The 14,271-nt window shown below is 45.6% G+C and overlaps 1 protein-coding gene and 1 non-coding gene across 3 annotated transcripts in view; one reads left to right on the forward strand and one right to left on the reverse strand.

Annotated features, from left to right (window-relative positions):
* UACA (uveal autoantigen with coiled-coil domains and ankyrin repeats) overlaps positions 1 to 9,975 on the reverse strand; it is a 102,672-nt gene extending 92,697 nt beyond the window's left edge. The window contains exon 1 of one of the 2 annotated variants that reach the window (XM_029065129.2): positions 9,794 to 9,974. In XM_029065129.2, the coding sequence (XP_028920962.1) occupies positions 9,794 to 9,880 (87 nt within the window). In that variant the 5' untranslated portion in view covers positions 9,881 to 9,974. Of the gene's footprint in view, positions 1 to 9,793 lie in introns of both variants that reach the window. The other variant, XM_039912267.1, reaches the window with a different exon arrangement.
* Positions 1,945 to 2,080, forward strand: LOC114812365. The gene has a single exon (XR_003760021.1). It is a non-coding gene; the product is annotated as a small nucleolar RNA SNORA7 (small nucleolar RNA).
* Positions 9,976 to 14,271: the final 4,296 nt, after the last annotated feature.

A 14,271-nucleotide genomic window follows, 5' to 3' on the forward strand; every position in this document is an offset into this window, starting at 1 on the left:
TAAGTCATGGGTTTAAAATGTCCATTAAACCAATTTGGGGTTTTAATTGTGCCAGACATTAAAATTCAAAATCTGATTTATTATCACATTTAATATCTCTCCAACAGTTCAAAATGCCTCGTAGTACCAAGCCCCGCCATTCTTCCAGTAGTACTGACAGCCTTACTTTTCTAATCACCTAAAAGCATCGGGAGGGGTTCTTGGCGGTATAGCTCAGCTCCTTGGTATCAAAGTGCTTAATAATCAGTCGATCAATCAGTGGTTTTATCAGTGGTGTGCAGAGCACTGTACTAAACTGGACAAATACAATATTTTTCACGTTTTCCAACTATGTGAAGACCTAGATTCATTTCTCCCGAAGAAACAAATGATTCATACCTCCGTTAACTTAAACTACTCTGAATTGTTTTCAGAAGTGAAAACCACTTGTGACAATCCAGAAGCTTGAATAGCAACCAAAAAGTCTGCCCAGGCTATAAAATGGTATAATTTTCCAGATCAAAGCAACAGCATGATTTCATACAACAGCTTTCCAAATGCACACGCAAACTGTAACCTCCTTGTGGGAAAGGATCGTTTCCACTCTGTCGTATTGTACTTTCCCAGGTGTTTAGTACAGTGCTCTGCACACAATAAGTACTCAATAAAACCACTGATTGTTTATTAAGCATTTTGATTCCATAAGCGCTCAATAAATACGACAATGAATGAATACCAAGGGGCTGAGCTACACTGCCAAGAACCCCTCCCAACCCTCCAACGGTGCTATCCCCAAGGGCTTCATTCCCAGTGACCAGCTGGGCCACCAGGAAGCAGAAAGGAGAGAAGCAGCGGCCAGACAGGGAGTGAGGCTTACACCAAATTTAGAACACTGGGATGCCTGGCAGCCACTGGGGCTGTAGCCATGATCACTGGATTCCAAGCTGCAAGGAACCCCAAATTCTGCTCCGCTAGCCATGGTATCCTGATGTTCTTGCTGGTTTTATTTTTTGTGTTGATCATTTTCCTTGGGGGAAGGAAGGGAGTTGTGGGGTTTTTTATTGTTCTAAGTACACACTCAGCACTCTCACCCCTCCTTTATCCTTAGTTTGTGAATCCTTTGGGGGCCCAGAAATTTTCTCCCATGTATTTTCCCCCAACATTTAGTACCATGTGTTGTGCATGGTGGGTGCTTAATAAACATTATTATAATTACTACTGTCATAGCTGTCATTTTCTAGACTGACGGTCATTTTCTAGTACTTCTCAGACATGAGGAATGAAGAACAGAGATGGTTACAAGATGGTTAACACATCATCATCAAGGGTGGTATCCACAGTACTAATTGAGTATCTACTGGACACAAGAACCCTGTACAGGGTGCTTGAGGAACACAGGTAGGAAGCAAAAGTCATTTTCCTGCTCTAAGATGCCAATCTAATGGGGGTGACTGAAGACCTACCATTTGATCAGCTTCTCATCTCCTTTTATCCCCAGAACAACCCAACCTAGATGATCCATCTGTACTTCAACTTGTGTCGAAAACTGAATTCATCTTCCCTCCTCCAAACCTTCCCATCTCTACTGGAACACACCACTGTTCTCCCTGTCTCAGAAATTGACAATGTCCTCTTTGCCAGCTTCCTTCCACCTCCACACTCAATCCGGCTCTAAATCCCTTAGGCTCCTCTTTAATATTTGCCAGATCCATCCCTTCTCCATTCTTGAAACCACCAATCTCAGGTTTAAGCCCTTCCCACTTCTTGACTGGTTTGCTGTACTAGCCTTCTTATTGGTCTCCTTGTTTCAAATCTGTCCCCACTCCCTCTACCCTGTATTTAGCTGCATTTTTCACCATTTTAATAATACCGTTTGGCACACATCAGTCTTCGATAGTCAAAAAACACTAATGGCTACCCAGTTCCTCTTGCACAAAACAAAAATGTCCAACTATTGGCTTCCAAGCCCTCTCAGGGTCGCACCTGGAGAGTTTCCAGTACTCTACCAGTCTCGGCTATGGGAGGAAGAGTCAAGCAGGCCTACCCATTCCATTCCTAGCTCGGGCAGTGGCTGGCGAATGGAAGGCGATCAGCTACAGGTCGAAACTCATCCATGCTGGGCAGCAGTGACTCGAGTTTATTCATTCAATTATATTTATCGAGCACTTACTGTGTGCAGAGTAGTGTACTAAGCAGTTGAAAAGTACAATTTGGCAACAGATAGAGACAATCCCTACCCAACAACGGGCTCATAGTCTAGAAGGGGAGACAGACAACAAAACAGGTTACTGCGCAGAAGACAGCAGTGGTAAGCCACTTCCAGATTTTTACCAAGAAAACTCTATGGATCTACTACCAGAAGGACTGCAGGTAAACAGCAGGGCGTTCTGGGATAGATGTGTCCGTGGTGTCGCTATGGGTCGGAAACGACTAGACAACATAGAAGAAGACTGGCTTCAAGGCTCTCTCAGATGTCTCCTTCTTACCTACCCACCTGCTTCTTCAAATACACCCCAGTTTGCCTCTTCAATCCTTTCAATTTAACCTTTGATCTTCCTTGCAACTTTCTCCCTGTTCGATATTGTCCATGCATGGGAGTCTCTCCTTGAGCAAATGAACTAAACACATCTCTCCAAATCAGGTCTCTCCTTTCTTTCAAAGTCTCCTGTGAGACACCACCTTCGCTAAGTCACCCTCTTTACCGATCAGGTTATTCTATCAGTCATCTTAAAACATATGTGTAACCTTTTAAAAAATGTAATTGCTAGTTTTTATCATTTGTGTATATATACTATATATATATATGTATATATACATGTCTGCTCATTCCCCATTCTATTATAAACTCCTTAAGAGCAGTGGCTGCAATTTTTACTACAAATCACAGCCACCGTGATAGTTTTTCCTTCTTTTGTTTGTTCCCAAGCACTGTGTACAATGCTCAGTTTTCCAGTTGATGCTCAAAAAACTAAAAATGTTAAAGTGTGCACATATATATACTATAGTTTAGGATGAGGTAGCAGACATAATAAATATTAAATACACACATGTTTGGGTGGCTGATAGGATGGCAAGATTGGGAAGGTGAGGAAGATGAGTCAAGGAATACTTTCTGGAATGAGAGATTTTAAGAGGGCTTTGAATGAGAAGGGCGGTGGAATTTGGCTAATATGAAGAATACAAGCTCCTTGTCAGAGGGGCATGAGTCTACCAACTCCGTTGTATTGTACTCTCCGAAGCGTTTAATACAGTGCTCTGCACACAGTAAGAGCTTAATAAATAGCACTGACTGACATATGAAGAGGGATAGCACTCCAAGGAGGGGGAAAAGGATGAGTAGTAGGACAGAGATGGGGTAAAAAAGAGTGTGGGGCAGTTAAGATGTGAGCCTGGAAGGAATGAAAAGCACGACGGAGGGTGTAGCAGGAGAAACTTGGGGTTTACTCAATACTGTACTTTCTTTGCTATAACAGAAAAGCAGCATGGTCTAGTGGAAAGAGCACAGGCCTGGGAGTCAGAGAACCTGGTTCTAATCCTGCCTCTGCTTCTTATCTCCTGTGTGACCCTGCACAAGTCACTTAATTTCTCTATGCCTCAGTTACCTCAGCTATAAAATGGGGACAAAACGCCTGTTCTCCTTTCCTCAGAGTGTAAGTCCTGTGTGCGACAGAGACCGTATTTGATCTGCTTAAACTGCACCAACCCCACAGAACATAGTAAGCACAGGAATGTGACTATGTTAATCATGTTAATCCAGTTAATAAGTGTAATAATAATAATAATAGTGGTATTTGTTAAGCACTTAACATGTTCTAAGCACTGTTCTATGCACTGGGATAGATACAAGGTAATCAGGTTGTCCCACGTGGGGCTCACAGTCTTAATTGCCATATTAGAGATGAGCTAACTGAGGCCCAGAGAAGTGAAGTGACTTGCCCAAGGTCACACAGCAGACAAGTGGCGGGGCCGGAACTAGAACTCACGACCTCTGACTTCCAAGCCTTTTCCACTAAGTCACGCTGCTTCTCTAAAGCACTTACTATATCCAAGCCCTCTGCTAAGCACTGTGGTAGACACAAAACAATCATATAAGACAGTCGCTGTCCCACATGGGGCTCCCAGCCTAAGAGGGAAGAAGAACAGGTATTTCATTTCCATTTTACAGATGAGGAAGCTGAGGCAAGGAGAAGTTAAGTGATGTGCCCAAGGACACACAGCAGGCTAGTGGCAGTGCTGGGGTGAGAACCCAGGTCTCCTGACTCCCAGTCCCATGCTCTTTCCACTAGGCCACCAGTCCTCTCCTTGGCTGGCCCAGCCTCGCCTCCTCTCCAGCTGTGGTGTCTTCCCCCCCACTCCCACCCCCACCATCTCCACAGTCCCATGATGAAACTGGTAATTATAGAAATCTTCTAACAGTGAAATCAAATACTTAGCCTTATAACTGAAATTCATATAAGAGAACTTCCTGATTTACAATCACAGTTTACAAAAGAGAACTACGCTTGATTTTATTTTATAAAATTTCACAAAAATCACTTGATAAGCTTAATCATTTCCAGATATTCTGACTAATCAAATGGGAAGAGATTTTCTGTAACACTAATTTTCATTCACAGTGCAGATGTAAGTGGCTTTTAATACCAGTTATTTCTCCGAAACACTCACATTTTAGTTAGGACCAAGCTGGCTCCTCCAAGAAAATATAGCCATTTCAAATCTCAAACTACAGTAGCTCCCCACAGAAGTAATGTAATGTATGGAAAATAATAAACAGGTGGTGCATTCCAGAGGCCCTAAAATGTGTACAGAAGAATCAATTGTGAAAACGTTCTGCCTTACTATTATACTGTTTAGCCACATACCTATCCAAGTCACAAAATTCATTTTCATATCATTGAAATCTTGTGACAGGGGTGGGAGGAAGGGGAGGCCGATGTGGGTATAGGAGGGTGGGGAGAAAGTTTACAAACTCTAGTCTTTCCACAAATTTTCCTTTTTCATTTGTAAACCAATCTTGGAAAGAAAGAATATTTTCTTCTTTCTAAATCAAATAATGTGCCCTTCATGAATTTGGAAATTCTCTGACTCACTTACCAAGGTTTTACCATCACAAAGTTACTTTAAGGTATTTACTGGATTGCCATTTCTGATATGCTGGAGAAAATAGATCCATAGAGTCGCTGTGAATCAGAAACGACTCGACAGCACTTGCTAAAAACTGTCCCTAGTAACTGTGAGGAAACAAGACAACAATGTTATCGTTTGTTTTTACTGTTTTCTTTTTTAAAATAGTACTTGTTAAGCCCTCACTTTCTGCCAGCAATGTACTAAGCGCTGGGGAAGATTCAAGATAATTAGGCTGGATTCAGTCTCTGTCCCACATAGGGCTCATAACCATTTTAAAAGGTTTCCCCAACATATCCAAGAGCCTTCATAGCTATGATTTTTCTTATTAAAAATAATTATCCCATTCACAGCCACCTCCCAAAATCGGCACAGAGCCAAGTACATCCCTTCGGCATCTGTTCCTTACAAGAGCTAGCAAATTGCTGATACTAAATGAACTTTCTCTAACAATACTTCTCGGAAATGTTTTGATTGAGTTCGAGTAAAAAAAAAAAAATCCTCTCGACTTAGGTGCAAAGTATTTTTCCCCAATAAGGCAGAGAAAATGTTACAGAACTCTGCACAGCGGTGTTGGAAAAAAACCAAACCAAAACAAAAAAACCCTTACTATTCTTCTCAAAAGACCTTAAAGCTATTGTGCATAGAGGGCCTGGGAAAGAAGTCAGGAAAGAAGTTTGGAAACAATCAAAATGCAAAATGCTATTCTTGCAGAACGGTTGGGAGGAATCCCGAGGTTTAAAAGAAAGGGAGCTAGGGGAGGCGACTACCGGCTCACTCATTCGAGGGCAATTCGAGGAAATAAAAAATAAGAATGGTTTCTGGTGCCCATCGGCAAGTTCTGGATTTAGTGAGATCACAGAGGGGATTTCAAGAGGATGGAGTTGAGGGCAAAATTTCCGTAGAAAAATTCTCTTGCATGGAACCAAGCTCTTGCAACTGGAGATCAAGTGTTCTGCACACAGTAAGCGCTCAATAAATACGACTGAATGAATGAATCCACCTTTTCTCCTTGGCGAGCCTCAACTTTTCATTTCAGGCCTTTTTTTTTTTTTGCCGGGGCTAAAGGATTGTAATCTTGTTGTGCGCAGGGGACATGTCCACCAACTCTCTCACAGTCTACTCTCCCGAGCGTTTAGTACAGCGCTCTGCACACAGTAAGCGCTCAATCAATACCATTGATGGACTGACTGATAGAGAAGCACTGTGGTTTAGTGGAAAGAGCACAGGCTTGGGTGTCAGGGGGCCTGGGTTCTAATCCAGGCTCCGCCATTTGTCTGCTGTGTGACCTTGCGCAAGTCAATGTCACTTCTCTGTGCCTCAGTGACCTCATCTGTAAAATGGGGATGAAGACTGTGAGCCCCAAATGGGACTACCTGATGACCTTAGATCTACCCATGGCTTAGAACAGTGCTTGGCACAGAGGAAGCGCTTAACAAATACCATCATCATTACTATTATTATTGATTCCTTAGCGTGTTTAAGCTCCTTGTGGGCAGGGAAGCGTCTTCCAACTCTGTCAGCTACCAATAAATACGACTGATTGATATATAGGGCTGGGGAGCCCTGGGTTTTCAATCCGATTTCGCCTTTGCCGGCTCTGTGATCTCTAGCCCTCAGTTTCCTCATAATAATAATAATAATGACAATGATAATTATGGTACTTGCTAAGCATTTACTATGTGCCAAGCTCTGTTCTAAGAACTGGGGTAGATACAAGTTAATCAGGATGGACCCAAGCCCTGTCCCACATGGGCTCCCAGTCTTAATCCCCATTTTTTATAGATGAGGTAACTGAGGCCCAGAGGAATGAAGTGACTTGCCCAAGGTCTCACAGCATACATGGGGCAGAGCCGGGATTAGAACCCATGATCTTCTGACTCCCAAGCCCGGGCTCTATCCACTAGGCCATGCTGCTTCCCCCATCTCATCTGTAAAATGGGAATTTAAATACCCATTCACTTCTCTGTGCCTCAGTTCCCTCATCTGTCAAATGGGGTTGAAGACTGTGAGCCTCACGAGGGACAACCTGATTACCCTGTATCTACCCCAGCGCTTATAACTGTGTCCTGCACATAGTAAGTACTTAGCAAATACCAACATTATTATTATTCATTCATTCAATGGTATTTATTGAGCGCTTACTATGTGCAGAACCGTACTAAGCGCCTGGAATGGACAATTCGGCAACAGAGAGAGACCATCCCTGCCCAGTGACGGGCTCACAGTCTAATCGGGGAGACAGACAAAAACAAGACACATCATCACGATAAATAGAATCAAGGGGATGCACACCTCATTAACAAAATAAATAAGGTCATAAAAATATATACAAATGAGCACTATTGAAGTGGCTTGCTCAAGGTCCCACAGCAGATAAGTGGCAGAGCGGGGATTAGAACCCAGGTCCCCTGACTCCCCAGGCCCTGCTCCTTCCACCGAGCCATGCTCCCCGACGTTTAGGTTTAGAGCAGCGCTTTGCGCATGGTAAGGGCTTAAAAAATGCATGGCTCAGGGGAAAGAGCCCGGGCTTGAGAATCAGAGGTCATGGGTTCTAATCCCCGCTCCTCCGCTTGTCAGCTGTGACCTGGGACAAGTCACTTCACTTCTCTGGACCTCAGTTCCCTCATCTGTAAAAGGGGGATTCAGACTGGGAGCCTCATGTGGGACAACCTGATGACCCTGTATCTCCCCCAGCGCTTAGAACAGTGCTCTGCACATAGTAAACGCTTAACAAATGCCATCATTATCATCACCTTATATCCTCACCAGCGCTTAGAACAATGCTCTGCACATAGTGAGTGCTTAACAAATACCAACTATTACTATTATTACTTCACTTCACTGGGCCTCAGTTTCCTCATCTGGAAAATGGGGATTCAGACTGGGAGCCTCCTGGGACAACCTGATGACCCTGGATCTCCCCCAGCGCTGAGAACAGTGCTCTGCATTTAGTGAGTGCTTAACAAATGCCATCATTATTATCACCTTGAATTCTCCTCAGCGCTTAGAACAGTGCTCTGCACAGAGTAAGCGCTTAACAAATACCAACATTATCATTACTATTATTACTTCACTTCTCTGGGCCTCAGTTCCCTCATCTATAAAAGGGGGATTCTGACTGGGAGCCTCACGTGGGACAACCTGATGACCGTGGATCTCCCCCAGCGCTGAGAACAGTGCTCTGCACATAGTGAGCGCTTGACCAATACCAACATTATCATTACTATTACTTCACTTCTCTGGGCCTCAGTTCCCTCATCTGTAAAAGGGGGATTCAGACTGGGAGCCTCACGTGGGACAACCTGATAACCCTGGATCTCCCCCAGCGCTGAGAACAGTGCTCTGCACAGAGTAAGTGCTCAACAAATGCCATTATTATCACCTTGTATCTTCCCCAGCGCTGAGAACGGTGCTCTGCACAGAGTAAGTGCTTAATAAATGCCGTCATTATCACCTTGTATCCTCAGCGCTGAGAACAGTGCTCTGCACAGAGTGAATGCTTAACCAACAGCCCCAATATGATCGTTATTATTAGGGGCGGTGGCCGCTGTGCGGGGGCCCGTGTGGCTCAGCTCAGTGGAAAGAGCCCGGGCAGGGGAGTCAGAGGTCATGGGTTCGAATCCCCTCTCTGCCACTTGTCAGCTGTGTGACTGTGGGCGAGTCACTTCACTTCTCTGTGCCTCAGTCACCTCATCTGGAAAAGGGGGATTCAGACTGGGAGCCTCACGTGGGACAACCTGATGACTGTGGATCTCCCCCAGCGCTGAGAACAGTGCTCTGCACAGAGTGAGCGTTTAACAAATGCCATCATTATTATCACCTTGTATCCTCCCCAGCGCTGAGAACAGTGCTCCGCAGAGAGTGAGCGCTTTAACCAACTGCCGCATTCTGATCGTTATTATTAGGGGTGGGGGCCGCTTTGCGGAGGCCCGCGGGACTCACAGCGTGGCTCAGAGGAAAGAGCCCGGGCTGGGGAGTCAAAGGTCATGGGTTCGAATCCCGCCTCTGCCACTTGTCAGCTGTGACTGTGGGCGAGTGACTTCACTTCTCCGTGCCTCAGTCACCTCATCTGGAAAAGGGGGATTCAGAATGGGAGCCTCACGTGGGACAACCCGATAACCGTGGATCTCCCCCAGCAATGAGAACAGTGCTCTGCACAGAGTGAGCGCTTAACAAATACCAACATTATTACTATTATTACTTCACTTCTCTGGGCCTCAGTTCCCTCATCTGGAAAAGGGGGATTCAGACTGGGAGCCTCAGGTGGGACACCCCGATATCCCTGGATCTCCCCCAGCAGTGAGAACAGTGCTCTGCACAGAGTGAGCGCTTAACAAATACCAACATTATCACTACTATTATGACTTCACTTCTCTGGGCCTCAGTTCCCTCATCTGGAAAAGGGGGATTCAGACTGGGAGCCTCAGGTGGGACACCCCGATGTCCCTGGATCCGCCCCCCGCCAGCGCTGAGAACGGTGCTCTGCAGAGTGAGCGCTTAACAAATACCAACATTATCACTACTATTACGACCTCACTTCTCTGGGCGTCAGTTCCCTCATCTGGAAAAGGGGGATTCAGACTGGGAGCCTCAGGTGGGACTCCCCGATGCCCCTGGACCTCCCCCAGCGCTGAGAACAGTGCTCTTGCACCTAGTAAGGGCTTAACAAACGGCAGCGTGAACTCACGGCGGGGGCGGCTCCTTCGGGGTGTGCGGATCCGGAGCCGGTCCCGGGTCCGTCCTGCCTTCTCAGTCGGGACTTGAGGCTCTTCATGTCGGGCGGGAAGAGCGCAGCGTGGTGCGGAGGAGGAGAGCGGAGCAGGAGCGCAGCGCCACTGGCGGCGCCCCCACCTGACACCTGGGGACCGGGACCGGGACGGGACGGGACGGGACGGGACGGGACGGGACGGGACGGGACGGGACGGGCCGGGGGCGTCCGGGACGGGCCGAGGGGGGCCGGGGGGGCCAATGGGCGCCCGCCGCCGGGAGGGAGGGAGGGAGGGGCCCGGGCCTGTCCAATAGGAAGGCGGGAAAGGGGGAGGGACTTCCCTTGGAAAAATGAAGTTTGGGGACTTGGGAGGGGGAGAAGGAAAGGAAGGAAAAGAAAGAAAAGAAAGTTCCGGTGGGAGCGAGGGGAGGCTACTGTGTGTGCGCCCACACCCCTCTTTCCCCCCCCCCCCCACGTGTGCCAATGGGAGGAGGTTAGTGTGTACACACACACCTCTTCCACGTGTGCCAGTGGGAGGCTACTGTGAGTACACACACATACACCCCTCTCCCCCCTCCACGTGTTCCAATGGGAGGCTAGTGTGTACACACACACACCCCCCTCTCCACGTGTGCCAATGAGAGGCTAGTGTGTACACGTACACACACACCCCCCTCTCCCCCCTCCACATCTGGCAATGGGAGGCTAGTGTGTATACACACACCCCTCTCCCCGCTCCGTGTGCCAGTGCGAGGCTAGTGTGCACACACACACCCCTCTCCGCTCTCCCCCCTCCATGTGTGGCAATGGGAGGATAGTGTGTGTACACACACACCCCTCTCCTTTCCCCTCTCCATGTGTGGCAGTGGGAGACTAGTGTGTACACACACACCCCCACCCCCTCACCCTCTCCCACCCTTCTCCCCTCTCCACATGTGGCAAGGGGAGGCTAGTGTACACACACCCACAAAAAAAAAAAAAAACCCACCCCCTCCCCCCACATGTGTGGCAATGGGAGGCTAGTGTATACACATACACACCCCTCCCTCCCCCCTCCCTCCACGTGTGCCTGGGGTCCAGCCTCCCGGGGGGCCAGGCCTATTTCACCTCACCTCCGGTGCTACTCATAGGTTTTCTTAACGAAATTTGCATTGCTACCCAGCAGACTGGACCCAGACTCTGCTGCTGGAGTGGGAGAAGCTGCCTAGAGAGGAAAATGAGATAAAGGAGAGAAATGAGAGAAAAAAAGAGAGAAATGACATGGAAGTTGAGAGGAGAGAGAAATAAGAAAGAAAGAGAGGAATGAGAGGGGGAGAAGTAAACAGAAGGAGAGAAATGAGAGAAGGAAAGATAAATGAGAGGGGAGAGAGAGAAACGAGAGCGGAAAGCAGATCGAGAAATGAGGGGGGAAGGTGAGAGAAATGAGAGCGAGGAGAGAAAAATGAGTGAGAAGGAGATATAGAAATGAGTGAGGAGCAAGAGAGAGAAGGAGAAAGAGAAATGAGATTGAGGAGAGAAATGAAATCAAAAAGGAGAGAGAAATGAGTGAGAGAAAGAAATGAGAGTGAGGAGAGAGAGAAATGAGTGAGAAGGGTAGAAATGAGAGTGAGAGAAATGAGGGAAAGGGAAAGGAGAGGAAGAGAAGTGAGAGAAAACGAGGACAGAGAAATATGAAAAAGAAATGAAGAGAAATGAGAGAGAAATGAGAGAGAAAAGGGATAAATACGAGAGAAAATGAGAGGAAATGAGAGGGAGAGAAAGAAAGAAATGAGAGAAAAATTAGGAGAAAGAGAAAAGTGAGAGAAAGAAAGGAGAGAAGTGAGAGTGACACATTTCTTTGTGATATTTTTCCCCCCTGGACCCCCTGAAATTGAGGGCAGCAGCCCCTCCTACAAACAAAGGCTACAGCCCACCCAACCTAGTCACAGAGGCAGAACTGCTCCTGCACAAGACCAGTGTGATGGGTGGAGTGGATAAAGGCCAGAGGTGAACAGGGAGAAGGACAAACGTCTGAGAAGCAGCTGCCTGTGACAGGAAAAAGGGTGTGTTTGTGGCTAGAGGAACTGAAGCAAATGAGCCTCAAGGTGTGGCCTCTACTAACAAATCCTCAAAACATGGGCAAGGTGGCTAAGAATTGCCATAATCACCTGGGCAATTGAAGTAAATGAATGTCTACTTTTGCCCCAACAATGTGAATAATTATTTCAATTCTCCATCTGAATAACCTTCCTAGTGGAGAATCAGACAGGGCAGGGTTTGTTTCTATCTGGCCATATCCACCAATTTCAAGGATTTCTAACATTTTGGGCCAGGAAAAAAAAAGTTTTCCCCATTTTGGAAGGAAAGGGGCAGAAAAAGAAGTTGTGCCATCCATAAATGTGAAATTAGGTGGTCTAATCGTATTAGAATATGACTGAATTAATAATGCTGGTATTTGTTAAGCGCTTACTATGTGCAGAGCACTGTTCTAAGCGCTGGGGTAGATACAGGGTAATCGGGTTGTCCCACGTAAGACTCACAGTTAATCCCCATTTTACAGATGAGGGAACTGAGGCACAAAGAAGTTAAGTGACTTGCCCACAGTCACACAGCTGAAAAGTGGCAGAGCCGGGAGTCGAACTCATGACCTCTGACTCCGAAGCCCAGGCTCTTTTCCACTGAGCCACGCTGCTTCCCAATTAGCACCCAGGCCCTCTCCACTGGTCCACAGTGCTTCTCATAGGTATTGGCTTCTATTTCTATAATTAAAGGAGAGATTAGAGTTGATCAAGGATAAAGTAAGCATTCAATAAATACCATTAATTGATCGATTTCAATAATTTGATCTAAGTGTAAGATCCTCAAATGGCTTCCATGGGGTTCTTTTACTGGAGCAAGAACTTTATTCAACAATTCTTCCATTTCCAAAGCAAATAATCTATGTTTCTACAGAAGACCCCTGTTTATCTGAAAGGACAGTCACTTTCTTTAGGAATGCTTGTGAAGAACTGAATAGTTTATTCAGTTAATATTTTTTTTAAAAGCCTTGAAGTGGATGAGCAACTACTACCATCAAAAATATTCTGCTTATTCTAGTAAGTAATTCTAGTAAACTTTCTTCTAAAATCTTCCAATTAATTTAGCTTTCCCTGATTTTAACAATTTTTCATTGTTGCCCGTTGCTTGGGTGAATTACTGTATTCAGTTTTTTCACCTGCTGAATGGTTAATACTGCTCTTGCAAAATGGGTTCCATTTTTCTGTATCACGGTTCTTAATGGTGTTAGTTAGATTCATTCATTCAGTCATATTTATTGAGTGCTTACTATGTGCAGAGCACTGTACTAAGCACTTGGAAAGTACAATTCAGCAGTAAAGCTTCCATTTACAGTACCACATTATTTCAATCAATCAATCATATTTATTGCATGCTTATTATGGGAGAGTACTATACTAAGGACTGGGGTAGATACAATATAATCAGATTGGTAACAGCCCCTGTCCCACACAGGGCTTGCAGTCTTATTCCCCATTTTACCAAATGAGGTAACTAAGGCACAGATAAGTGAAGCGATTTGCCCAAGGTCATGCAGAAGACAAGAGGAAGAGCCAAGATTAGAACCCAGGTTCTTCCAAATCCGAGGCCCTTGCTTTTTCCACTAGGCTACACTGCTTTTCAATGCTGAAATCAGTAAGGTATCAGTCAACCTTAAAATAGATCGGAGTAAGTCAACCTCTTAGAGCAGGCTCTATTTTAGTGGCAGGCTCAGTCTGCAAGAAATCTAGAAGTTTTCCCTAAAAATGACTCGGCTCTGAAATGAGTCATTTAGAAACCTGCTTATCTATACCCACTCAGTCTAAGAGTGTGACTTGAAAGTTGTCCAGCAGGAAAATTCTCCTTTAGACCATCATTTTCCCTTTGCAGTTCCCCCCTCTAGACTGTAAACTCGTTGTGGACAGGGAACATATCTGTTTATTGTTGTATTGTACTCTCCCAAGTGCTTTGTACACAGTAAGTGCTCAAAAAATACAGCTGACAGTCTAAAACAGAAGTTCCATCACTACATAATCCAGCTTCCAGCAATGATATTTATACAAGTAGGAAAGTTGTTCTTCACAAAACATCAGTTTCTCTTTGCACTCAGAAGTAACAGTCTTTTAGTTACCTGGCTTGTAGCCCCGATGAAATTTATTTTTAGGGAAGCAGTATGGTCTAGTGGAAAGAGCAGGGCCTGGGAATCACGGTTCTGCTACTCACCTGATGTGTGACTTGGCTTCTCTCTGCCTCAATTCCCTCATCTGCAAAATGGGGATTCAATACTCGTTCTCCCTCCTAATTATTGTGAGTCCCATGTGGAACCTGGTTACCTTATATATACTTCTGCACTTAGTACAGTACTTGGCACAGAGTAAATGCTTCACAGATACCACAGTTCTTATCATCAGTATTATTCTATTCCATCCACCTAGACATTTATT

The sequence above is a fragment of the Ornithorhynchus anatinus genome, chromosome 5, assembly GCF_004115215.2.
Source record: "Ornithorhynchus anatinus isolate Pmale09 chromosome 5, mOrnAna1.pri.v4, whole genome shotgun sequence".
Lineage (NCBI taxonomy): Eukaryota > Metazoa > Chordata > Mammalia > Monotremata > Ornithorhynchidae > Ornithorhynchus > Ornithorhynchus anatinus.